The following is a 27,950-nucleotide window of genomic DNA, read 5'->3' as shown; positions in this document are numbered from 1 at the left end:
ATTGGCAGGGATTACCACTCCTCAAACTCTCAAGATAGCAGGACATATCAAGAAGAAAAAGGATAACCACACTTTAGCAGAAAATCGAATGAAACAACAGGCAAATCATCATCGCAGCGAAAGAAGTTTTGATATAGGCGACTGGGTATTTTTACGAATACAACCATACAAACAAATGTCCCTCAAGTAAGCTAAGAAGGATAATAAATTATCACCAAAGTACTATGGTCCTTACAAGGTTTTGTAAAATATTGGTACTATGGCATACAAATTGGAGCTTCCTGCATCTTCCCGTGTGCCCCCAGTTTTCCATGTTTCATACTTAAAGAAGGTTATAGGTGAAAAGCTCCCAGTTCAAACAATATTGTCGGAACTTGATGAGGAAGGAAAAAACATATTGAAACCTAAAGCAGTCATGGAAACAAGAAACCCACAGCTACGAAATCGATCAGTTTCAGAGTATCTCATCAAGTGGAAGAACTTACCCACTAAAGATTCCACATGAGAGGATGAGAATTTTATACAGAAGAATCCAGAACTACTCAAGCGTTGAGGACAACACTTTTTGAAGGAGAGGGGCATGTTAGGTCCCTATGATACTAGTGTAACCCCTTATTGTTATTAGTGCAACCCCCTTATTATATTGTTGTGCCCATGTAGTCCCCATATTGTTATTATTGTGCCCCATAGAAGCCCACTAATGTTACTGTTTTGCACTTACATTATTATTGTTATGTCGGCTCTGATTATATTATGACCCCTTAGACCCATATATATATATAAAGGAGGTACCTTCATTTGTATCATCCAAGAATTGTTCATTTGTGTAATGTAAAGGAGGTTGCCCCCTCGAACAGGCTGTTTTTTAAGTCGTTGATCTATCTTTTCTATCTTTTTGTGAGCTAGTTTCATAACATAATTTCTGCCAATGCATTACTATATATGGTTAGATTCATTTATTCTTTCGCTAGGGTTGGTTAATAGTGTATATCCTCTTCTTTTGATGTTTCTTATTCGTTCTCTTCCTTCTCTGCAAAATATATGTAAAATCATTTCTTCTCAGCACACTTATGACCCTTAGTGTATTTTCTATCACAACTGTAACAAAGCCCTTTTTCTCTTTTTTCCTCCAATTGTTGTGGTATCAACCTCGTAAGTTGTGTGAGGCTAGGAGCAGAAACACTTCCATATTTATAGTTGTGAGTGGTAGACTTCCTTGTTGCCATAATTTTTCTTCAACTTTTCTTGCCACCTTGAATGATTTCTCCTATGAATAAGGTTCCCAAAGGCGAACCTCATGTTGGATGTTATCCTTTAAAGTCTCTATGAAGACATCAACCTTGTGCTCCTCTACAATATCATTTACATTGATATTCAATCTTTGGAATTCCTCAATGTGCTCCTCCATTGAAACCTTTTGTTTGAGATTAATCAATTGGTTAAAGAAGGCATTGCTCTTTGTATCCTCATAATGTGCTACCAATTCTTCCACAAAAATTGTCCAAGTGACAATTGACTTACAAGAACAAATCCATCGATACCAACAAATTAATTTTGTTCTAAATATAAAGATGTAATGTGTACCTGTTGTGTGTGCAACACATCATGTAGATCAAAGAATTGCTCCATTTGTAGTATCCATGTTATTGGATCCTTGTTGTCAAACTTTCTCATGTCGATCTTTGGAATGTGGTGGCTCTTAAACCTGACATTGGAGTCTCTAAAATCATAATTCATATTCCTTTTTTCATCATCATTATTTTCATGGATTACCTTGTCACCACTAAGAATCCTTTCTTGCAACAACTTTTTCAACCCTTCAAATTTGGCATTCATCGTGTCCATGTCTACTTTAAAAACCCCCATATCTACTTTTAAACCATCCTTCAAGCCTTCAATGTTTCCTTTTTTTTCTAAACCATCCATCTTAGCTTCTAGTTCATTTTTGGTTACTCTTTGAGAGAGCGAAATTTGTTGCACTTGGTCTCGCAACTTTGATATGTCGTGTTGCATTTCTTCTTCTTCTTCATGCATCATAGTAAACCTTTCAGGTTGCTTACTAGGTGTGTCCATTTTTTGTTTCAAGGCATTTTGGATTCCAAAATGCTTCACTATTCCCTTTGAATCACTTATAATTTATTTTTCAAACAAAATTTATGTAAACTTTTAAAAAAATACACACCTTTTTCTTGCTTTTTAGGAGCTCAATATTGAAACTATTGTATCTCTATAATTTCATATATCCAAGGTATGATATTTCATCTTCTAGTATTCCTTTGCATCTTCTTTCCAATTCCACAAGTCATACCAAGATTGTATTCTTCAAGAAAACATTATGCCCAATCTCCCACGATGACCTGATTATAGACTGGTTCAATATAGCTAACTTGTATGAAATTCCATGTGTCATTGTTTCGACCTTCAACCCTAAAAATGATACATGAAAAACTAAAGTCCATACACGTTCAATTACCTTTTATAAAATTCAAATCCAATATTCGGAGAGAACGTTATGACGATTTTCCCTAGGTCGCCTATTTGAGATTGAATTCTGGAACCTACAAAAATCCTAACTTCTTCAAACCATATCTTAGAAAGTATAGAAAAACAAGATCTGAAATGTTTACACAAAGTTCAGCAAAATTTCAGCTCCACGTGGTCAACATTTCAGCTTCTACAGCCTCGTATACAATAAATTATAGCGAAAATTCCATGATGACATGTTTGAAGTAGCGAAACCCTAGGATCCAAAGCTTTGATACCAAATGTTATGGAACCAGTTCACAAAACAAGATAAAATATAGATCAATGACTTGAGAATTAACCTCTTCAAGGGGTAAACCTCCTTTACCTCACATAAATGAACAATACTTGGATGATACAAATGACAAGACCTCCTTTCTATATATAGAAGTCTAAGGGGTCACAATATAATCAGAGCCTACATAACAATAATAATGTAAGGGCACGGCGATAACAATAGTGGGCTTCTATGGGGCACAACAATAATAATATGAGGGCAACATTAACAATAAAAATAAGGGGACTACATAAACAATAACAATAATGGGGCTACACTAGTATTATAGGAATCTAACATATACGCATATGCTCTTCAATTTTCTATGTCTCCACACTCAGAAATAATGTCTTCCAATGTGTAGATTTTCCCAAACCATGTAGCCTTGATTTGTCTCATCTAATCAACATCAAGCAACCCTTGTTTATCTCTTTCTAGTTCGTATAGTGAATCAAGCTTCTGACTAAAAGTTAATAGTTCATTGTCCACGAATTCTTGTCTCCCTCCAGCTCACTTTTAACCAATTTGACAGAAGACCTAGTTCTTTGCTTTAAATGTCGTATATCAAAAGAAACTTGCCATGCAAATTCAATCATTCACAATCTTTTGAATATATTATTAATGATAAGTGATTCCACTGCACTTAGAATATTGATAGGTTTCTAAAATCTATTAGATGCGCTAGGAGTATAAATTTCCAATGATGGTCTGGCTGTTGTCAATGCAATATTCAGCAAAGGACCCGTGCTCAGTGCATCTTCTAGCTATTTTATTTTTTCCTTCAGCTTTTGATTTTTAGCCTGGCGATGACCAGTAGAATTTTCAACCGCTTCACCACTAGCTTGATTTACTTTCATCATACCATGCATTGCAACTAAAGACAGATCAACATTCAATTCTCTCTTATCAACAACTATTATGTGAGAAAGGTGTATCCTTTCAATCTTCAATCTCCTACTGCCCTTGTCATAATTTGCATTCTATAATGTGACAAAACTATCATTGAAACTAATGTCCTCTTCAGCAATTTCCTCCATTATTCTCTGATTTTATTGCAAAAAAGTACTAACCGAATCAGGCATAACAATGCTATCAACTTCCATGTCCATCGTTTCTTCAATTCTCTCCATTTTAGGCACACTCTTGATCTAAATGATTCAACCGTGTGCACTCTTTCTGGAGTTACTCTACGAGGAGGCCCTTCGTCCTTCTCATCACCTGATAGCCTATTGACAACCAATTTTTCATTTCCAGTAGTTCTTTTTCTTTTTTTGCTAGTAGATAAAGTTGCACCAGTATTACATTTACAAGATTGAGATTGCCTTATAAGGTTTGTACCTCTTTTCTTAGATCTTCATATCGACATGACAATCTCTTTTTTAGCAATTTGTCCAACATCTGCTAGTGGTTTTTTATCTTTTATTGATACACTATGACATTTCTTGCTCTGATCTCTATTTCTCATAAAAAAGTTCTTGTATCTCATAGACTTAAGGTGTTCTGTGAAAATTATTCCTCTATCAAATCCTTTAAGAGCTTCAGTTTCTCTTAAGTTGAAAGAATCCAAAGAATTTGCAAAAAAGAGAGCAGGAGCCATATTCTTCACAGTCACTTTTCCAATAGTGAAAGGAAAATAAATAATTTCTCTCTTATTTTTTTGTTCAAATATAGACATCCAACAAAAATGTTGCCTGCAAACTTCAGCAACAAAATACCTATCTAGAACAAATATTGGCAAAAGAAATGACCTATCTTCAAAACCATAAATTCGTATAACCATATTACTTTCTCTTTCCTCATATTCCCCCTTGCGAAGTAAGAAAGCCTTAGCTTTTGCAGATATTCAAAAAGGCTCTTGTCCAACTACCATGCAATACGCTTTCCTCACAAACATGTCCTGAATTAAGAAAAATTTTAAAGAAGCTTCATGCTTCCACAATATAGGATACCAGAACTGCATTGGTTCCTCGTAAAACTTGAATATAGGATTACAGGGAAACCCATCAAACACATGCCTTGACATGAGAAGTGTTATCAGATATGACATCATAAATAGCCCATTGTTCTTGGGTAATCCACGTAACTGAATGGCTAATTCATTTGAAATGACATAACCCCAATCAAACATACAATTATTTTGTATGTCTCATAAAGCACATATAAAATGTATTATGGGACATGTGATGTACTTTCTAGCACCAATACATGGGAAAATATCCAATAGAAACCCCTAGACAGTTTCCTAAACAAAGAAATGTCTGCAAGAGAAATTTCGGAAGGAACCTCAGAAATTGAACAATTGAATTCCTGCACAATGTCAATTTCGTGCCCTTCTGCCTCCAAGAAACTATCTGCAATGGAAAATTCTAAATGCTTGTTCAATTCTGGTAACTTGAATAACAATATGAATACATTGGGATTCATAGAAACCTTTATTGCTCCTAGCTTAATTTCCCTCTTTCTGAAATCAAAATTATCTGCACAAAGATAAACAATTTCTCTGAAATCAAAGACCTTTAGAACACACCTAACATTCATTAATCTGATACTCCAAATCTTGTCACCTATTTTCTCTTACCTTGGAAGCTTCACATATCACTCATAAGTTCTCGACCAATCAAAGTTATCATCAATCTAATAAAATAAGTTAATCGTATCACTGCAAATAGATTCTTTTCCTTGCCTACTACCCACTTTTCGTTTGCAAGGGGTAAAAAACTTTGTCAATGAATAACATATTCAAATCTCGTTTCACTTTACAATTTTCTGTTTTCTTCACAAACACTGATTGTCACTATTACTCATGTGAAAAATTGTTACACATGATGCTCTGAATAAATAGAAATTAAAGATATAAATCCAAGTTTTGTGGAAAATAATAGGAAAAAAAATTCAAAATTCCAAAGCACCATGTGCATTTACTTCACACTTTGTTCCCGCTTCAAGATCATTGATATATGTGCCATAAGAAACATAAATTTATGATATTCAATAAGAGACATTGTCTATCGAACTAGTCAGTTCATCCACACGGCCAAAAATCACCAATTTGTTTTTGTTCGTTTAGTAAAAACCCAACAACACAAGTGTTTGAATCATTTTTTGTAATAGTGGAAATGGATTCACATCATGAAAAACCCCATCGGCAAATTTGTCGATACTGGAAAAAATCACTACAAACATTTTTTTCCCTTTTTTTTGTTTTGTTTTCTTTTGTTTACACCCAATTAACACCCAAGATCATGAAAATTGACAACTATAACCTTGAATTACAAAAAATCACCACCATATTTTATCATAAACATGCCTGAATTCCCTTTGTCTTTCTGGTCAATTTTGAAAACCGTAAAGCTATCAATAATGTTGTAGTCTAACGAGACCACAAATTTTCCTCGAAAAAACTTTCAAGCTTCAAAATTTTCGGTGCCCCAGAGATTCTTGATGGTGATGAATCCATATCTACCATAAAAAAAAAAGTGATTGAAACACTCCACGAATTGGATTTCTCAAAAAAAAATCACCGAATCTCATACAATTTTTTTTTTATCTGGGTAGAATTGTAGCCTTCATAGAGAACACCATCAATAATAGCTACAAATAGTAAAGTGTGCAAGGACATTCACAAATATATATTATGCCAACACGTATTCAGCTACTCTCTGCAACGAATCGAATTGACAACTGGTGCCACTACTTTGTAAAATCGAACCAAATTTGATTTTCGAATAACCAACACAACTATTTCTCACAAAATTTGACACGAATTTACGATGCAGTGCAAAATTTATTTCGCACAAACGCATTTAATTTTAAACTCTTTGATTTTTGCAAATGTGAAATTGAAAACTCGTAAAACTATCAATAATAGCCACAAAATAGAAAATTTACCTTCTATAAATCGACTCGACAAATGCTCCCCATTACTCTGTAAAACCAAATCAAATTTGATTTACGAATAACTTGATACACTCATTTTTCACAATATTGTACCTAAAAACTTGTTGAGTATTATAGAGAAAACCAAGGTTTGCATATTATTGTAGAGTATTATAGAGAAAAGTTTGGTGAACCAAAGACTTGCAGTACTTCCATATGCGAACTGGAAACTAGCAAAGGTAAATCGGTTTAGAAGCTTGTAGTGTTTTACAAATTTTATATCTCTGTACTACTACTATTGTCCAAGCCCAACTTTGTAGATAACAGTTTATGTAAGGCAAAAGAAGCTCGCACAATACTCCAAGATTTTAAACGCAATTTGCAAAGAGCAAATGCTACACACCCCACTATTTTTTCTATCACCACAAATAGTGTTTCTCCCCTCACTATACTAGATATTTAAAATATTTGCAGTCTCATTTTCCTAGAAATCGCCACCTGCCACTATTTTGCGTTTGAACCACCTGGTCCCACTTCTTTGTAAAACCGAACCAAATTTGATTTTCGAATAACCAAACACAACCATTTCTTGCAAAAATTGACACGAATTTACGATGTAGTCTAAAATTTATTCCGCACAAACGCATTTAATTTTAAAGTCTTTGATTTTTGTAAATGCGAAAAAAAATTAATAAGTGAAATTTAAAACTTGTAAAATTATAAATAATAGCCACAAAATATTAAAGTTACCTTCTATGATGAATCGACTTGACAGCTACTCCACACTACTTTGTAAAACTGAACTCGTAAAACTATTAATAATAGCCACAAAATAGTAAAGTTGCCTTCTATGAATCGGCTTGACAAATTCTCCCCTCACTTTGTAAAACCAAACCAAATTTGATTTACGAATAACTTGATACTCATTTTTCGCAGTATTGTACCGAAAAACTTATAAATTATTATAGAGAAAACCAAGGTTTGCAGATTATTGTAGAGTATTATGGAGAAAAGTTTGGTGAACCAAAAACTTGCAGTACTTCCAAATTCGAACTGGAAATAGGCAAAGTTAAATCGATTTAGAAGCTTTCAGTGTTGTACAAATTTTGTATCTCTGCATTACTCCTATCGTCAAAGCCCAACTTCGTAGATAACATTTTATGTAAGGCAAAAGAAGCTCGAACAATACTCCAAGCTCTTAAATGCAATTTGCAAAGAGAAAATGCTACACGCCCCACATTTTTTTCTATAAATGCAAATAGCGTTTCTCCCCTCACTATACTAGCTATTTCAAATATTTGCAGTCTCATTTTCCTAGAAATCGCCACCTGCCACTATTTTGCATTTGAAACATGGTACAAAGATAAACTTCCATCTTGATTTTTCGTCGTCTTGATGTCCACCTTCTGATTAATAAAAAACAGAGTTGCAGATAAATACAAGTCATCTCAGCATTAAATACACCAACTAATTTTCATACACTTTCAACATAACACAATTACACATGCAAAACTACAAAGAAATGCTCTTACGCACAACCACTTTCAAACTCAACAACACCTTTCTGCCAATCGTTGACATTTGAAACTGACATTAATAAACGTGGGTCCCAGATATTGTGAGCAGGAAGCATTTTTTTTCCGCACATGCTACCTCCGAACAACACAATCCATTGTGTGAAAAAATCTTTCAAGCTTTCATTGTATGCACTTTTGCATCCTGCAAAATCTATTAATAATAAAAATAATATCAAAACACATTACAATTAAAAGGCCCCTCTGCACTTCCCTCATTCCACACAAATTCCACCAATGCATTTGTTCTTTACATAACCTCCACACACGCACAACCATCTCTGCATAACTACTTCACCAGTCTATGCAAAAGACCCTAGTTCTCCTGCACATACTCCATCCTCTGCACAGTAAACGTTTCGTACAACGACCCTAGTACTCCTTTTGCAAAGGACCTTAGCTCTCTCGCACATACTATGTACTCCATACAAGAAAACATAATAATATTAATTCTACATTTGTTCAACCCCTACCTGCAATTGCATGAATTCCTGCATCATTGAACAAAGCATTAACATAATAATGTCTTGTGGTTGCATCAATAGTTAGATTCGCATAACCACCTTCATATAGCTACTTTCGTAGTTGTGAAACACGTTCCTAAATAATAATTAGAAAATACAAATCCTCTTACACATTCGTTACACAGTTCATTTAGCACCCTCATCTATGAAAAAGACCCCAATTCTCCTGCGCATACTCTGCCCTCTGCACTACAAACATTCCACACAACAAAATCTTACAATTACCGCATCATTCATCAGTATCACAAAACTCACTATGCAAAGGACCCTAGCTCTCCCGCACATACTCTATCCCCCGCACAAGGAAACATAATAATATTAATTCGACATTTGTCTAGCCCCACCGCCTCTAGGATCATATGCAAACAACCTGCAACCATGTCAATTCTCGTGTCATTAAACAAAGCGCTAACATAACATTGTCCTGCAACCGCATGAATTCTTGCATCATTGAGCGAAGCACTAACATAACATGACTGTGTCAAATCACTCACCAATGCAATGGCTACTTACAAAATTACTTTTATTTTAATTTTAAAATGAATTGTCGACATTGGAAAAAAAAAAACAAAAATAAAACACTCTCCACCAGGGGAATTATGTCCCATCAAAGATTTGTCATCCAATCGGAAATTAGAAATACATTTATTGAAAATTTAGAAATTAGTTTTGAATTTATGCAAAAATAGAAATATTAAGCATTTTCCCAAAATTTTGGTTAAAATTGCAAAAACATAGCCAAATAATGCACGGTCAACATAACTTGTTTACAACGTGAATGTTACAGTCCCTAACAAGGCAAGGACTAATAATAGCTATGTAATCAATAAAATGCATATGATTATATCCTATTTGGATAATATTATTTATTGTATATCATAAAAAACCAACTAATTAGAGAGGCTATATATATATATATATATATATATATATATATAGATATATAAAGGAAAAATAGGGATGCATTTCAAGAAAGAAGAAAATACGAGGAAAGAGCGGGAATACAACTCTTGTTGATCTTCCACCCCTCATCTCTATTTAGATTGCTAGCCCACCTCTCAATTTCTATAACCCCTTAAACTTCCTATGATGGAAGTGATCAATCTTAGTAATGACCTGGGAATCCTCAATGCATATGTGGTGTTTATTTTTTTAGCATGCTAAGCTAAGGCTAAGGAGCAGGACCTCTTATGTTTGATGTTTGTTGCATGCTCATGAATCCTCTAATTTATTGAGAAGCCAGTTTCCCCAATGTATGGCGCTCCACAAGAGAATGGAATTAAATAAACACCTTTCATGTCCTTTAGGTCTATTGGGTCTTTTACTGATCTAAGGGAACTACGGATAGTGCTAAGCGTCTTAAAGGTAGCATGCACCTTATTCATTTTCAGAATGCGAGCAATTTTGCCTATGGTACCTTGAATGGAAGGAAGGTAAACATAGTTAACTAAATCAAATGGATCCTTTCGTTGCCTTGCTCCTTTACAAGCTTTTTGGAAAGCCCTGAGACCTAGGTGTTTGATATGGCCATTATTTTCAAAAACTTCAAGGAGATGGGTTTTTTCCTCCTTCCATGTGACTATCATCATAAACCCTCAAATCCCATGTGGCTAATGTATTCAACACACCAAAATTTTAAGTTGGATAATGATGAGAACTTGCATGAAGTTATTACTCAGTGTGAGTTTTTTACGAAAAACTTGGTGAGAAAATGAACCATCACTTTTCTTATAAATAAGAACATCAAGGAAAGGAAGGATATTATTTACTTTTGTCTCCATCATGAACTTGATGGAGTCATATTGATTTTTAAGATGTGATAGAAACGCATCTAATTTTTCACGACCATGAGGCGAAACGATGAAGATCTCATCAACAAACCTCTTCCAAATCTTTGGGTGGAGAGGTGAAGAAGCCAACACTCTAGCTTCAAAATATTCCATGAACAATTTCATGACAACATGGGAGAGCAGAGAACCTATGTCTACTCCACAAGTATTTTCATAGGATTCACCTTGGAAACTGAAAAAAGTAGAGGTAATGCAAAGACCAACCAACTTGGCAGTCTTAGGATCCATGATGTTATTAATAACAATCATTTCCTTATTAATAGGGATATTAGTATATAGAGAGATGACGTCAAAGGTGACACTAATATCCCTCAGATCAAAATTAATGTTCTTAATCTCATTGATAAAGGAATCAAAGTCCTTAACAAAGGATTATGTCCGACCAACAAGGGGCCTAAGCTTTTGTGCTAAGAACATAGCAAGAAGATAAGTGGGCCCACCTATTGTGTTGACAATGGGCCTAAGGATGACCCCCTCTATGGATTTTGGGAATCCCATAGATCCTAGGAGTGATAGGGTTACTCGCAATAATCTTCTTACTAATAGGTCTAGGGATGTTACTTGGTCTAATAGCTAATGCAACATCATTCAAGATTTTCTTAATAGAGTTCTTCTTTAACTTTTTGTAGCTACCACTCTTAAGAAGGTGATCCATCATTTTTCTCTGGTAATCCATTTTATTTAGGATCACAACAGCTCCACCTTTATCCGCTTTGATAACAAGAATGTCAAGGTTGTTGTTCAGAGCTCTAAGAGATTGAAATTCCTGCTTAGTGATGTTGCTCTCAGGTTGCCTAGATTTTCTAAGAGTAATCACACAATATTACCTAATGGATTCTTTAATGTTATCTAGCAAGTCTTTAATCCCAAATTTGATATTGCAAATAATGTCATCAATCGAGATTTTTCTAGGAGCCAAGGATAAGTTCAAACCCTTTTCTAAGAGGAGAAAAGTTGAAGGGTCAAAAATATTAGTAGAAAGATTAATAACGTTTTTATTATGAGCAAGGGAAGTGAAATCAAAACCTAGGGGATTTGGAATAAGGGATGGAGAATGATAAACATAAGAGATCAAGGACAAGGATAAATAATTAAGGGAAGATGAACACAAGAATATTGTAAAATTAATTGGAGAATAGATTCCACAACAAGAATTAGGAGGAAGGGAGATCAGGTTAGAGGGATTAATGACAAGGTGGGGGTTCATAGCAACGGAACTAGTAGGACATGGGGAACCTTGCGATGTAAGGGAAGTAGTGTTGTGGGTAGGAGCTACAACATGGTCGTTAAGGCTCTCGCGTGAGTCAATGTTTAACACAGAACGGTAATGGTCAATGACAGATGAAGACGACAGGGAAAACATAGATGAAGCATCGAGCCATTGAGAATGAACCTCGAGAGGAATAGATGAGAGAGGGAAACACAAAGAGGGAGATGTTAAAAAGTTCTAACTAGATATATCATTAAATTTTTTTAAATTTTATGGAATGAAATATTTTACAAATAACGAGTTATATATAATAAATTTACCATATTATTATTAGAAAAATAATAACATTTATAAAATACTCATTCCAAGAAATTATAAAATTATAATCGTAAATAAAAATTATAAAAAATTTAATATATTTATGTATTTAATGTTTAATAATAAAAAAAAAGTAATGATTATAATAATAATAATAAATTATAATAATTATAATTTAATTAAAACAAAAAAAAATGTATTTATAAACTATCATTATAAACTATTGATTCGTGGTTTGATTTGATCATCCTCCTAATCATGTTGACGTTCTAAATGTCGCCAAGCACGTTGAATCTATGTTGCAGTATTCTCCATGGAATTTCACGATTGTTGTATTATGGACTGAGAGATTTGTTCTTTTCTCCAGTAATTTGCATTTGAGGGCATAACTTCAGGCAAAACCCCTGGCTGAGAGTGCAAGATCCCTTTATTTTAATTTGATTTTTAAATCTTTATTGTAATTTGATTTTTAATTATTTATTGTAATTTAATTTTAAAATATTTATGGTTGGTATTCTTAATTTTATTAAATTTAAAATTATTTTAATGAGTGTTTTTCGATATTTGAGTAGGTCAATTTGTAAAATATTTATACTCTAAAGAGTTGTTCTTTCATATTATCTGGGGTTTAAATAAAGAAGTTAGAACTATAAAAAAAATTACAAAATATAATTTTAAAAAATTACAAAACGTTATTTTATGTAGATATATCGTAAATGAGGATATTATATAATATATAAAAGTATATAGAGGTTTCCACATCCACATCCACATAAACATCATTGTTTTGTGCAACGCTACCTCTCCATCACTCTACATTCATCTACACTTCTATTGGCATGCACTTGCACCTTTTGGTGTAAATTCTAAGTAATATTGTGACTAAATATTTAGTTCTCTTCAATTTTGACTTATTTTATTTCCAATCCCAATGGATAACTATATTCAATTTTCCAACCTACCTATTGATTACCTTCATTGGCACAACTCTGGTTTTTTTTCCATCGTATATCAAGAAAAGGTAGAGGTCTTTGTATATGACACTCCAAAACCTATTTAATCTCTATGTCATGCACAAATTTGGCTTTAGTTTAAAAATGGTTATAAAGCAACTTGAAAAAAGAAACTCTATAGTCCAAAAAAATAATTCTACAACAAATACCTAAATGTCATTAAAATCATTTCCTATATGGGAATCCTCATCATTAATATCACCCTCTAAGCATTAAAATAATATTAGTTGCCTATATTGGAATCCTTGCATCAATATCATCCTCTAAGCACTAAAGTAAGATTCAAAAAATCTTAACATGTCAAATAGAGATTTTATTTGAGTGATGAGTAGATTTTGACTAAGATCATGACAAAGGTGTTCCAACAATAAATGCCACCAGCATGGAGGTACATAGAGGGTTTTGTGCTCTTAATTAAATGCTAGTTTCATACGCTCATACTTTATAGAATCTAATGGAAACATTGCAATCCCCCCAATCTTGAAATCTTTAAAATTGTTAAGTCTACTTTATTTTAAGTGAGAACTAAAATTCGACTTTCTCCATATGAAATCTAATGAGGTTGGAACCACTCTCAAACATCCCAAAACAATTAATGGTAATGTTATTATTATTATTGTTGTTGTTGTTGTTTTAAGAATTTAACATTACCATTTATTACATAGCATTAGTAACGTCTTAGGGTTAAATATCAAGCTTCACCACTCATAAATTATTGTCTTTGGGAAAAATTAAGGGGGGCACCCACAGTCACCCATTTTTCCTCAAGTTTCCCCAAATGGGGAATGTGGGGGAATATATCGCTACGTGTCGCCCCTTATCAATAGCATGGGAAACATCGAGCATGCCTCCCACCATAAGGAACACGTCCCTGTGGAACACTACTTTTTCCTAATTATAGAGATGACTCTTAGAGAGGAATCATACAAAATTTATCACATTTATGGTCTTGTACCTGCTTCCTGAAAGTAATGTTGTACTTGTTAATTTCACCATAATATTTATTCTTTTAAATATTTATTTTTTCTCAAATTATGGCTTTGATTTGCAGGAAGGAAGCATTCCAAAGCTTACTTGATTGGTTGGCCTTAATCCTTCTTTAGGACTGTGTTAATCTTGACAAAAGATGTAGTCTCATGTAGAAATCTAAATAGGCTTATCTGAATTGTGGTAATGTCCTTTAAGACAAGCATCCTTTCTATCTTCGGCTCCACATTAACACTACAAAAATTGATTTGAATCATAAGAAGGCACAATCTTAGACACCGAGGTGTCCCAAGAAATGTTTCTACTACATCTAATCTATCCTTATGTGACATATTGTTTCTCACTTCATCGACATTGTGATTTAGTGATACCTTGGGCCTCAAGAATATCACTTTAATCTCTGTTGATATTGAAATGTAGGTGTGGTCCACACAAATGTTATTATCACATGTTGCATGCTCATGTTATCTTGGAGTAGACCACACTACGCTAGTTATAAGTTTTGATTATAAATAAATTTTCCATAACTCTTTCTTAACCTAATATATTGGATAATTTTTTCATTAATTGGTATTTAGTCCTTAATCAAACGTCGTTTGAATCATAATTACTCTCCTTCGGTGCTCCCAATGTCATCAACTTTTAATGGTGATGGATACAAATGTTCGAGTTTGAAAATGCTAGTAAAGTGAAAAAGATACTCACAAAGCTAATAAATAAAGGACAAATAAATATATGGGATCACTAACCGGGTTGATAGTATCGGTGCTCAAGAACATTGATGCTTCTTGAAACGGTCCACTTCATGATAGCTAGTATTTGAGGGTTATCTTAAATCTTTCCATTAGTTTGGTGTGGTGTTCATGTATTCTACCTCCTCTTTGATGAAGGTGCATTATAATTATTTATAAATGCATAACTTCCTTCTAATATCAACAATACTTTCTTGACATATTTGAGATGGTTGTCCAACTTCCTATTGTAGATGAGGATGCAATCAAATAAGATGAAAAACCTCCCAAGGAAATGATTGAATATATTATATACATGGCTATGAAATATTGAGGGGGCATTGGATAACATAAAGTGCATGGCCATGAACTCATATTTATCTTCATTATTATAATTAGTTCTATGGTCCTATCCTAATTTGGTGGTATACAAACTTGCAATCCAACCACCTAGAGAAAGATACTTTGACTAGAATATTGAACTTGTCCTTAAAATTATTTTTATTCTTTTCTATATCATACACAAACAACCACAACATACTATCCTCCTTATGAAATAAAATGATTATTCTAATGAACATAACTCGACTTTCTCTAATGATTAGTCCCACCTCAAACAATTCATGGGTATGGCGTCCAATGTCCTTTTTTGGCTAATACAAATGCTTTAGTGTTGAAAGTTTGGAGGAGTGGCCCTAAGTATTAAATCTAACATGGTCATGATCGTAAAATAAGGGAAGTACCTTGGGAATCTCTTTAAACAACTTGCTATGCTGATTTAAAATAGAATAAATATCCATTTGGATTGTAATACACCTATCGACAAACATGCATTGCAATGTTTTCTTTTGTTCAAAAAACACATGATATTGACTTATTGATGTGAGTATGATGCTTTATTTTAATGAACATTTCAAATGCACATAAAAGGTTTAGTCATGAAATTATATACACATTGAAGGTTTACAAACTACATCAGTTATATGTCAATTAAATAACATCTATGAGAGAATTATGGAGTTTCCATATAGCACGTACAATGTGAGAAAATCATGTTAAATACATGCTGATTACATGCCATTGAATGTTAATCACATGTAAATTTTTTGACACAAATTTGATATTACAAAACCTATCTCATGTTGTAGAGATATCAATTTTTTGGTGCAAAATTTGACATTGTAAAACTTATTTCATGTCAATGAAAAGTCAATTTTACCATGTGTAAGGCCGCTCAAATTAGGAAAAATATGGATATCAATGCCAAGAAAATGTTTTAATCCTTTTTTCATATAAAATCAAATATTTTAATTAATGTATACAAGCACTCAATTGAAAAAATAGCGGCTTCTTATTATTGCTAAATCAATGTTTTCTTGACATTAGGAATATTGAATGTTCAACTTTGAATAAACATCACATAAACAATATTCAAGTAGGTCATTTGTGATATGAAATTGACATTTGTAATATTAATTTCACACTAAAAAGTTGCCCCAAATGTGGTAGTGCATGGATTTTCTTTTAAATAGCCAGAACGAGAATATTATATTTATAAAAATATGCATTGTGGACACAACAATTACAACAAAAGGGGTGTTATTCTAGATATTTGACTCACCACATGACTCCTTGGAATGCCCAATGGATCAAAAAGTATGATTTCTTTAATACCTAAAACATTATGCCTATATTCATAAATATGCCAAAAGACTTGCAAAATTTGAGAAAAAATTACAACACGTACTAAGTGACAGGAAGTGGGATTACATCTTTAGGCACTTCACAAAAATTGTTACAAAAATAGAACATGATCAAGAATTATCAAACAACACTCCCAGTAAATCAAAGAAGCTTAGAGAGTTATGGGAGTTGGAGTTTATTTCTTTGTGGTCTTTCCTACCATTTGTTAGAGGGGAGGGAATTGAGCTTTTCTTTAACACTTCTAAAAAGGATGGAGAGGAGGAAGCATTTTCAACCTTTTTTGCAAGAGAAATATCATTTTCGTTCCCTTTCTCCTCTTTTACAAATGTGGCTTCTTTTTCTACCCTTAAGTCCTTGCCTTGAGTTTGTTTAGGGGTTATATAAAGGCATTTTCTAATGGCCTTTGAGAGCCTCGCTCTTGATCCTTCTATACATGTGCACTTATAACATATTTATTAGTGCAATGACATACTTTCTATGTGGTTTTTCATAGATTACCTTTTCATCGTCTGATTTTTCATATACAAATCCATAAACAAAAGATAATTAATGGTTCCTAATGTTTCTATGGGAATTAAATACCTCTTCCTCTTATGATGTTGCCTCTTTCTCCGTGACTAAATTTTCTTGAGATGGAACATCTTTGAGGGGAGGCATGTCATTTAGACCCTTAGAACTTGTGCGTTGGGGGTTTACCAACTAGATGTCTTGATGCAATGGACCATGGATTTCCCTTTCTTCATCTTCTTGATTGAGGGCATCAAAGTTGTTCCTTTCCAACCCTTTTTTCTTGATAGAGGATAATTATTAAAATTTTGTAGCTGATTTAATTGGAGAGGGAGGGATTTTAGGTCCCAATCTATTTCCTCAATATTTTTCATGATTTATTCTGCTTTTGGGCATCTTCTGGAAAAATTTCCATGTTCACAAAAATTCTTACATTTAAATGGTAGTTGATCGTAATCCACTTCCTTATAATGAGTCCAATTATCGAGCTATATATTTATTATGATTGAGAATCCCTTTGGTAAGATCCACTTCTACATAGATCCTAGCAAAAGATTGCATATATTCTCATGGTTTTGTGCAATTGATATAACAACCCATAGAATTTCCATTGTTCCAAAAGGTGTCCTCATTCTAACAATGAAGGGAAAATACAACAATTTAACCCAAGCAGGATCAATTGATGAAATATCATTTTTTGGGTTGAAATATGGGCTCCATCTTGTTAGATACAAACCCTGAGGGTCCATAAAATATGGTCCACTTCAAAAAATTATATCTTGATCTCCTCTCTTTTAAAAGAGGAAAGAGAAAATCCCTCTCCCATAAAAGGAAACAAAAAATTATCCTACAATCATGGGTCTCTAGTTTTATCCACCCAGGGATTCAAAGAGCGTGGTGAGGGCCATAAGTCCATAAACTGTCTAATCATGCCTCTCTCCATTAGCCTAAGAGCCATTATGTGGGATTGATTGGCATAAACCACATTTTTTGGGACATCAATTCAATTTCTTCATAAATTAGGCTAGCTTGGAGCGTTGGAACCTCAGACTACTGACAACTAGTGCAATGAAACCATCATTATCAGGATCAGGTGGAGGCGGCAAAGAATCAAACCCTCTAGAACCTAAAACCATCAGCTAGGTGACTAAGGTTTTTTCTGTTGTTCCCTGAATTGCTCTTCGAAACTCTCCAATTATTACTTTAATTTTTTGAAGAAAGGAAAACTAACAATAATGAAATCTACTAAAACTTGATTTAATACATTAAAAAATTGTAATTATAATATATGTAAATTTAAGAAAATAATAAATTTAACATATATGGATGCATCTAAATAAAACATTATATTGCTAATTCCTTTACTATGTGATTTCTATTTCTATACTCTTATCATTGTTATTGTTTTAACTCTTACAAAAAGAACAATAGTAGAGGGGTCACTAGCAGAGAAAAAAGTGATAACTAATTTATTATTCTATGTTAACAATATTCCATGTGTTCTATGTACTTGATACTTATTTTGTTTTCTATTTACATATTTTGGGAGAGAAAAAAAGAGAATCATTTGTCTAATCTAATTATCTTTTTATATAAATTTTCAAACATAATAAATATTTAATTTTGTTCATTGACATTCTCAATTTGGCATATTTTAGCATGTTATTATAAGTTAAGAGAAATCTCTTTATGCTTCTCCAATCACTAAAATCATATGGGTCAATACTTTAGGGAGAAGTACCACCAATAACAATAGATATTATTGTTTCAAATCCAAACCCATGTCAAGATGCAGAGGTAAAGGGTCTCCAATCTTATGAACTATGATAACTTTACCTTGCTAGACTATGAGTTATGATAACTTTGCATTGTTGGGCTATGAGCTATGATAACTCTAGATGTTTAGGTAATAGCTCTAATAGGTTGTGGACCTTAGAGATATTAAGAATTCCACAAAACTCAAATTTACTGCATCACTTAGCCATAACTATGAAATTCATTAGGATTTTTTAGAGGCTTACTCACTTAGTTTGTGGGCCTTAGAGGTTCTTGGACTGTTTATGATTGTGTGTCTTTACTTATTTATTTTTGTGAAATTTTATAAATGTATAGTAGCTTACATATTTTAATTGTAGCATGAAATCAACCTTCAACAAGTAGCTATGTCATTTTTTTTTCAAACTACCAATATTAGGTCATGGTGATAAGGTAGAGGTCATGGGCCTTAGAGATCTTAATAAGTCCTCAAAAATCAAATTTATTCCATCACTTAACCATAACTATGACATTCATTAGAATATTTTAGGGAATTATTTCCTTAGCTTGCGGCCTTAGAGCTTATGGGATGTTGGAGGGGCTAGTCGACTTAGTTTACTAGCCTCGTCGAGTCAACTAATCCAACCGCGTTTTGGCATGTACTTTAACTTGGTTGACTCCTTGTCAAGTTGGTTGACTAAGTCAGTTAGTTGGTATAAGTATTGTAATTGTCTAAAGGAAATATAAATATGTATGTACTTGGCACTATGAGGTTGTTGTTGGTTGTTGATATATATAATATATGGGTGTTTTTTCTAGGTCTCCACTACTTTTGTTATCTCTTTTCTCCTTTGTTCATTATGTATATTGTTGTATAAGATTTCTAGTGTATAGACTTTTGGTAACTAATGAATGGTATTCCTTAGATTACAGCATTAGTTCCATTGTCAATAGTTTTTGGACCCGAGTACATCTAATATGTGTATCTAAATGATGAGCTTAGAAGAGATATATGAGTGGTGGCAGAGAAAAATTAATAAATACTTGAAGAACTATGCCCAAAAAGACCAACTATCACTGGCAGAAGTGAGGTTGCACTTCTTTACATAAACTCGAGAAAAATTCATTAAATCAATCCCCTCATAATTAAAGAAGTATATTGACCATCCATCTAATGCGTCAACATAACATTGATGTGTGATTTATGTTGAATAAGATTTCTAGTGTATAGACTTTTGGTAACTAATGAATGGTATTCCTTAGATTACAGCATTAGTTCCATTGTCAATAGTTTTTGGACCCGAGTACATCTAATATGTGTATCTAAATGATGAGCTTAGAAGAGATATATGAGTGGTGGCAGAGAAAAATTAATAAATACTTGAAGAACTATGCCCAAAAAGACCAACTATCACTGGCAGAAGTGAGGTTGCACTTCTTTACATAAACTCGAGAAAAATTCATTAAATCAATCCCCTCATAATTAAAGAAGTATATTGACCATCCATCTAATGCGTCAACATAACATTGATGTGTGATTTATGTTGAAATTAACAAACAAGGAACAAACAAATTTGCACAAATGCATCAAAAAATTACTTAGAGATATTTGTGAGGAGAAATTGATTGAAGAACACAATACAATCGATAAAATCAAGGAAATTTTTCACAACGATTTCCACGAGGGATTTTTCTACACTATACCCACCTTGTTACAAAAATTTCTCCTTGACATGATTGTCAGAAATATCATCGAATACAATGCCCCTTTAGAGCCATTATTGAAGTATGACCAAGATAAGCACCAAACCAATTGGGAAAACTTTCTCGATGCTCATTGTAAAGAAACCAAAGAAGAATGGGATTACTTTTTGAGAAAATGAAGTTGTTCATTGAAAATTTAGGAGCCAATCAAAACAAGATTTCCAACTTAATGAGAACTGTAACCTCAAAACGGCAACCTTAGCCCAAAAATCCCCTATTTTTTGCAGGAAAAAAAAAAAAAAAAAACCCTGAAAATGAAAAGTGTTGATGTTTCATCAACACTTCTTCTTTGGTTAAAATTTAATTTTTTTTAGAAATGGCATTAAAAACCAGAAATTTTGTGCAATAAGCATGAAAAACATCCCCCAGGAGAACATCCAAGCCAAACAAATTCTGAAGGAAATGTCAGACATGTTGAATCATACATTTACTATTTATGTTGAAATTGTTCACCACATGAAGTTTGAAACTAAGGATTCACCTCACTACGAGATTCTCAATCGCAGGATAGCAAAGACTCAAGAAGGGAATCTCAGCAAACCCCCAACCTAGATGGAGCATGGAAACACTTCTGCCAGACAGGCGAAGACTGTGGATGGTATTGCGGGAGGGACACCAGAGAAGCCCTTCATGGTCGATGAGGACTAATCTAGCACAACTAAATTCATGATGAGGTTTTTTGGTCACTTTTTTTTGCTCTCTGCCATGTGGGCTTGTCAACTGAATCATTTGACTCAGGGTTTTAGGAGTCAGTCAAGTAGCAGTCTCTCTAGCAACTCCTTTAAAGAGTGTTCTGCCACATATAATGTAAATAATGTTAGTTCAAAGGTCGATAGGAGGAAGTGTACTAAAAAATATAGACGATCTAAGTTGGTAATTTTTTTTCGATGGTCGGTTTATCAATCAAACCGACCATGCTTAACAGTTTTGTATGACTTTATGAGAAAAAAAAATTCGGCGTAAATCACATGATATTTCATTTGTCGACGCGTTTCTAACCAACTAGTGTGGATCATCGTCAGGACAAGTTGAAGAATCAGATCATGGCTGCAAATTAAATAGGGAGAGCAAATCATCAAATGGCTAGGTTTGACTGAAAAATGGTTATATTAGATCATACTGGAAAAACGGCTAAGATTGACCAAGAACGGCTAGATTTGACTAATTAAGTTGTATAATTATATAATTTTATTATGCTAAAATAAACATTATTTTAATAACTATCATATGTTATTTAAGTGAAAAGTTAACTATATTTGAGTTAACTAGGGAATGTTTATAATAAAATTGCATATAATAATATATCTAGGGAAAGTAATTATTAAAGGATTTAATAATAACTAATAATAATTAATATTATATTACTATTATAATAGTATTAATCTTATTATTAATGTCTTGTGTAACTAATTAATAAAAAGAAATAGTAAGGTTATTTAATTGGAATAAGTATTAATAGATCTAGGATATTAGTAAAAGTAAGGATTTAATATGAACATAAATAATACTAATTATTGTTATATTATATATAGTAGATTATATAGATTAGTAATTAAAAGGGAATTAAAAGTAATATTAGTTATAGTAATAGTGTTATTCTTATTATTAATGGTTAGGGTATCAATTTATTAGTGATCTAAAAGGAACTTATATTAATAGTTCAAGGGATATTAGGAATTGTAAGGATCCATTGTATTATTATTATTAATCTAATAGTGTTTAAATAATAGTATTTAATTAAAGGATAGGTAACTAATATTATTAGTCAAGTCGTCTACTTGGAATATAAAATTGCTAATAAATATCGCATACTATATAATCTAACCTATTAGAAAAAGGTTTATCAAGGAAGAATACCAAAGAGGATCAAAGAACCATGGCTAAAGAGAGCAAGTTAAAGGAAAACAAGGGGAAATTTTCTTTAAAAGAAAACTAGAACAAGCTATTAAATGTGAGAGGGGAGGAAGGGAAGGAAACAACTAGGAAGCAAGGGCCGAGATCCAACAACTACTGATCTTCCAACCATCATCTCTATTGAGATTGCTAGGCCTTCTTTCAATTTCAAGGGCTTCCCTAAATTTTCGGTGATGGAACTGCAAAACTCTAGCAATAACAACGGCCTCTTCATATCTTCATGCCAGTTCCCACCATTTCACGGCTCAGAAGTTGGGCGTTCTCAACACCCTTGCTACTCGTTCCCTAAGGATCTTTGATGAAAATAGCTTTAAGAAAGAGAAATCCCATCTCCTTCATGTCTTTGTTGAAAACATTTATAATAGATACCTGGGTCAGAAGGATTTCCTCAAAGCTGCCAAAAATTCGACAATTAAAAGAGAACCTAAAGAAAGAGTCCCTGGGGTCCATCTACCGTTTGTTCAAGGGACCACTGATAAGATTGTGAGGATTCTTAAGAAACATAATGTTCCCTCGACCTTTATACCCCTTAACACCATTCGTAAGTCCCTCCGATCAGTGAAGGATCCTATTGACCCTAAGGACATGAAGGGTGTCTATATTATTCCTTGTTCTTGTGGGACCCCCTATATTGGTGAGACTAGACGCTCCATTAATCAAAGGATTAGTGAGCACGCAGCTGACCTTAAACATAGGAGAACCAAGTCTTCCACACTTGCAGAGCATGCAGAGAAGACCAAACATCATGTTTGTATTGAAGAGGCCGGTGTTATTGCTAGAGTTTCGCAGTTCCATCACCGAAAATTTAGGGAAGCCCTTGAAATTGAAAGAAGGCCTAGCAATCTCAATAGAGATGACGGTTGGAAGATCAGTAGTTGTTGGATCCCGGCCCTCGCTTCCTAGTCGTTTCCTTCCCTTCCTCCCCTCCCTCTTTTAATAGCTTGTTCTAGTTTTCTTTTAAAGAAAATTTCCCCTTGTTTTCCTTTAACTTGCTCTCTTTAGCCATGGTTCTTTGATCCTCTTTGGTATTCTTCCTTGATAAATCTTTTTCTAATAGGTTAGATTATATAGTATGAGATATTTATTAGCAATTTTATGTTCCAAGTAGACGACTTGACTAATAATATTAGTTACCTATCCTTTAATTAAATACTATTATTTAAACATTATTAGATGAATAATAATAATATTATGGATCCTTACAATTCCTAATATCCCTTGAACTATTAATATAAGTTCTTTTTAGATCACTAATAAATTGATACCCTAACCATTAATAATAAGAATAACACTATTACTATAACTAATATTACTTTTAATTCCCTTTTAATGACTAATCTATATGATCTAGTATATATAATATAACAATAATTAGTATTATTTATGTTAATATTAAATCCTTACTTTTACTAATATCCTAGATCTATTAATACTTATTCCAATTAAATAGCCTTACTAAAAAAAATTATTAATTAGTTACACAAGACATTAATAATAATATTAATACTATTATAATAGTAATAATCGAGCGTTGTTGCCTCCTGCTGCGACCTGCTCTACGCAGACTGAGACTGGGCTCTGCCCTCTCGGCCGACTCCGCCCCTGACCCTGGTCCTCCTGACCTCTGGGTCGCTCGGATCTGCTAGGTCCCTCCCTCCTGCTCTTCTTCAAGATCTCGCTGAGCCTCCTGCTCTTGTCAGATCTGCTTGGATCGGCGCCCTCGGTTCCTACAGGGTCTGATCGGATCCTTTTTCCTTCATTCCGGTCTTGAGATGCCTCGCTTCCTGTATTTGCTTGGTGCAGATCGGTTTTGCTGATTTGTGCTTTGCCATGGAGGCCCAAGGCTCGCCTATCAGTCCCTCGCAAGCTCCATCCCCGGAAGCTGAAGCAGCCTTCTCCTCTCTTCTTGCTTCGCTGCCTAAAAAGAAGAAGTCCGAAGTCTCTAAGTTCGTCAAAAGGCTCGACGATGTTCCGGAGGTAAACCTCCCTCCTGAGGGCCCGATCCAGGTCGCTTTGTCCCTGGCAGATCGTGCCCTGGTGGGTCAATTCACGGGCCTTTGGCCCTCGCCAAAATCAACGGAAAATTGGGTCATCAAGAACTGGGTTCCGCTGATCAAAAACAATGTCACCTCTTATTTTCTGGGTAGAGGCTTCTTCCTGTTTGAGTTCAACACAAAGGAGGACAAAGACCTGATCTTCAGGAATGGGCCCTATTTCATGGGACCTCAGGGCCTCTACCTCAACAAATGGACCCCTGACTTCGATCCGGCCATGGATGTCCCAACGGTGATCCTTGTCTGGGTTCGGCTCCCTAATCTTCCAGTGCATTGTTGGAACTGGGAGTCCCTCAAGCACATAGGAAATACTTTGGGAAAATTCATTGATAGAGCAAACAACAATGATCAGTACGATTGCGCCCGAATCTGTGTCGAGGTGGACTTAGAGGTGGGGCTTCCGGAGGCCATCAAATTAAAGGTTGGCAGTTGGACGCATGTGCAAGTGCTGGACTATGAGCAACTCCCTTTCAAATGTCGTAAATGTCACATCTATGGCCATTTTGCAAGAGGGTGCCCGAACAAAGGGGAAGCAGAGAAAGGTAAGGAAGAGGGCTGGAACTAGGTCAAGAGGTCAAAGACATCTCACAAGAAATCTGGGGTTCATGGCCCCCAACCTGCCTCCACCCAGAATGTTCCCCCGCCAAAAAGCCAAGAAAATAGGTATGAGGTCTTAAGCTCTGCTGAAGAGACTCCTCAGGAAGAAGATAGGCAAGATAAACCTCCAGAAAAAATGACTTCAGCAGATGCAAGACCTGAAGAAAGCGCCACGGCAAGAAACAAGGATAAGCAAACAGAAGCATTCGAGGAGGAACATGACTCGAAGGAGTCTGAGGAGGATGGAGAAATAGGAGACATGCAGACATTGGTCAGAAGATCTGCAAGGGGCCGCAAATCTGCTAGAGAAAAGAGAGATCAGGAAACTTACAAAGACAAGCTTCAGGGTAGTCAGCCCACTCTGGAGAAACTCCTTGGCAAAAATCCGAAGATGATCAAAAACCAAGTGCAGGGCTCCAAGGGAGCCCATCATCATAAAAATAAATGATGAAGATTGTCTCCTAGAACTGCAGAGGAATGGGGAGAAAAGTGAAAGAAGAAGCAACGAGAGGCCTTATAAGAAGAGAGCTCCAGAAATTCCTCTAATTCAGGAGAACAAAATGGAGGACAAGGAGTTTCTCCAAATCAGTAAAAAAATTTGGAAAGGAAGCAGCGGATATGCAGTTTCAGCACGAGGAGACTCTGGGGGTCTGGGCTCCCTCTGGAACCCTCTCAAGTATAGGCTGGTCACCAAGTTGCACAACACCCACTAGCTGTTTTTGAAGCTCCAGCCTTTGGACTCGAGGGAGGAAGTTAGTCTTTTCAATGTCTATGTTCCAACAAATATAGGGGAGAAAAGGGAGTGTTGGGACTCCATCAGACAACTGTCGGAGTCAGAAAATTTGGAAAACATCATTGTGGTAGGGGATCTAAACCTTACCTTGTGCATGGAGGAAAAGCGAGGAGGCACAATCATAAGGGATCCTGCAAGGGAATGGGTGGAAGACCTCATGCAGGACTGGGATCTGCTTGACATCCCCCCAGAAAATGGTAAGTACACCTGGTCTAACAAAAGAATAGGTCCTGGTCACATTGCTGCTAGACTTGATAGATGTTTGGTGCAGAGTTCCTTCCTTTTGCTGGGCTTAGAATCCAGATTGCATATCCTCCCATGCAGTGTTTCAGATCATAAGCCCATTTTGCTTGAGATGTTGGGCCACAAAGATCTTGGACCCATCCCCTTCAGATTCAACCCTCTTTGGGTCAAGGAGCCAGAGTTTCTGAATTTGGTTCAAGACTGTTGGAATTTTCCAGTGAAAGGTTCTTCTTTCTTCATTTGGGAAGAAAAACTTAGAAGACTAAAAGCGGTTCTTAAAACTTGGGCCAAATCTCTTCCCTCCCCTGTAAAAGAGAGAAAGCAGGCCCAAGACAATCTCGCCCAGCACCATGCCCAAAGTGAAGATGCAGAAATCACTAAAGAAGTTCTAGACAAGGAAGCTGAGCTCCAACAAATCTTCCATAAAGCTTGCCTTTCAGAGGAAGAGCATTGGAGACAGAAGTCTAGGAGTTTATGGCTTAAAGCAGGAGACAGAAATTCTGCCTTCTTCCACAAACAAGCTCAAGCCAGAAAGAGCTTCAATTCTATCGTAGAAATCAAAGATGGCAACTCGACACACAAAGACTTTGATAGCATAAAAAGAGAAGCTTTCAATCACTTTCAAAACCTGTATAGAGAAGAGGGCGTGACGAACCCAAACTCCAAATTTTTGGAGGCGGTTCCCCCTAGGATCTCACCTTCAATGAATCAACAGCTTGAAGCGAAGATCTCTATACAAGAAATAAAAGATGCTCTCTCCGACATGGAGCCTGACAAAGCCCCAGGCCCGGATGGCTTCACTGCAAGATTTCTTCAAACCTGCTGGCAGATTGTGGAGAAAGACCTCTACAAAATGATTTTGAAATCTCAAACTTGCCAGAAAATTGGGGGCAGCACCAATTCAGCTTTCCTTGCCCTCATCCCCAAGGAAAAGGGTGCTAAAGAATTCAATCGGTTCCGCCCCATCTCTCTTTGTAATATTGGATACAAATTAATCACAAAGGTTATTGCCAACAGACTAAAAGGTATGTTTCCATCCATCATCCCGGAGAACCAAGGTGGATTTGTTCAGGGGAAACAGCTTGCTGACATCTTCATCCTCGTGCAAGAGGCGATTCACTCGAGCCAGCTTCGCAAAGAGAAAGGTATGGTAATTAAATTAGATTTGGCTAATGCTTTTGATTGAGTCAGACTTAGCTTTCTTTGGGAAGTCTTGAAAAAATTTGGCTTTGGATTAGGCTTTTTAATATGGATCCATGCTTGTATTGCTGATCCTTGGATCGCCCCCCTGGTGAATGGGAGAGCAGCTAGTTTTTTTAAAGCTTCAAGAGGGCTTAGGCAGGGTTGCCCCCTCTCTCTGCTCCTCTTCATCCTTCATGTTTCTGTCATGAGTTTCTACCTGGATCAGAAACTAGTTGATCAAGAGATCTTGGGGCTCAATATAGCCAGAGGGGTGAAAAATGTTAATCACACCCTGTTTGCGGATGATACCCTCTTGTTAGGGGTTGCCTCCACCAAATCTGCTTCAAGATTCAAGGAGGTCCTGGACGACTACAGTGAAGCTACAGGCAGTAGTTTAAACAATGGTAAGTGCAAAGTCTTTTGCTGGAATATCTCGGCTTCCACCCTTTCTGCCATTTCAAGAATTCTGGGCTTTACTGCCTCCCTCAACTGGTCCTCCTTTACTTATTTGGGCCTCCCCATCTTCCGCAAATTGGCATACAGCAGAGATTGGA

At 35.1% G+C, this 27,950-nt stretch overlaps 1 protein-coding gene across 1 annotated transcript; it reads left to right on the top strand.

Moving 5' to 3' along the window:
- The first annotated feature begins 24,798 nt into the window (after positions 1–24,798).
- LOC149167097 (uncharacterized) lies at positions 24,799–25,146 on the top strand. The gene has a single exon (XM_089430358.1). It carries the CDS (start codon positions 24,799–24,801, stop codon positions 25,144–25,146), a length of 348 nt encoding a protein of 115 aa, XP_089286484.1.
- The last annotated feature ends 2,804 nt before the right edge of the window (positions 25,147–27,950 follow it).

Source organism: Pinus tabuliformis, chromosome 5_1 (genome assembly GCF_031772625.1).
Source record: "Pinus tabuliformis cultivar Carrire ecotype Pingquan chromosome 5_1, CPIR1, whole genome shotgun sequence".
NCBI lineage: Eukaryota > Viridiplantae > Streptophyta > Pinopsida > Pinales > Pinaceae > Pinus > Pinus tabuliformis.
Note: the sequence above shows the minus strand (reverse complement) of the source record. Positions and strands in the feature narration are given on the sequence as shown.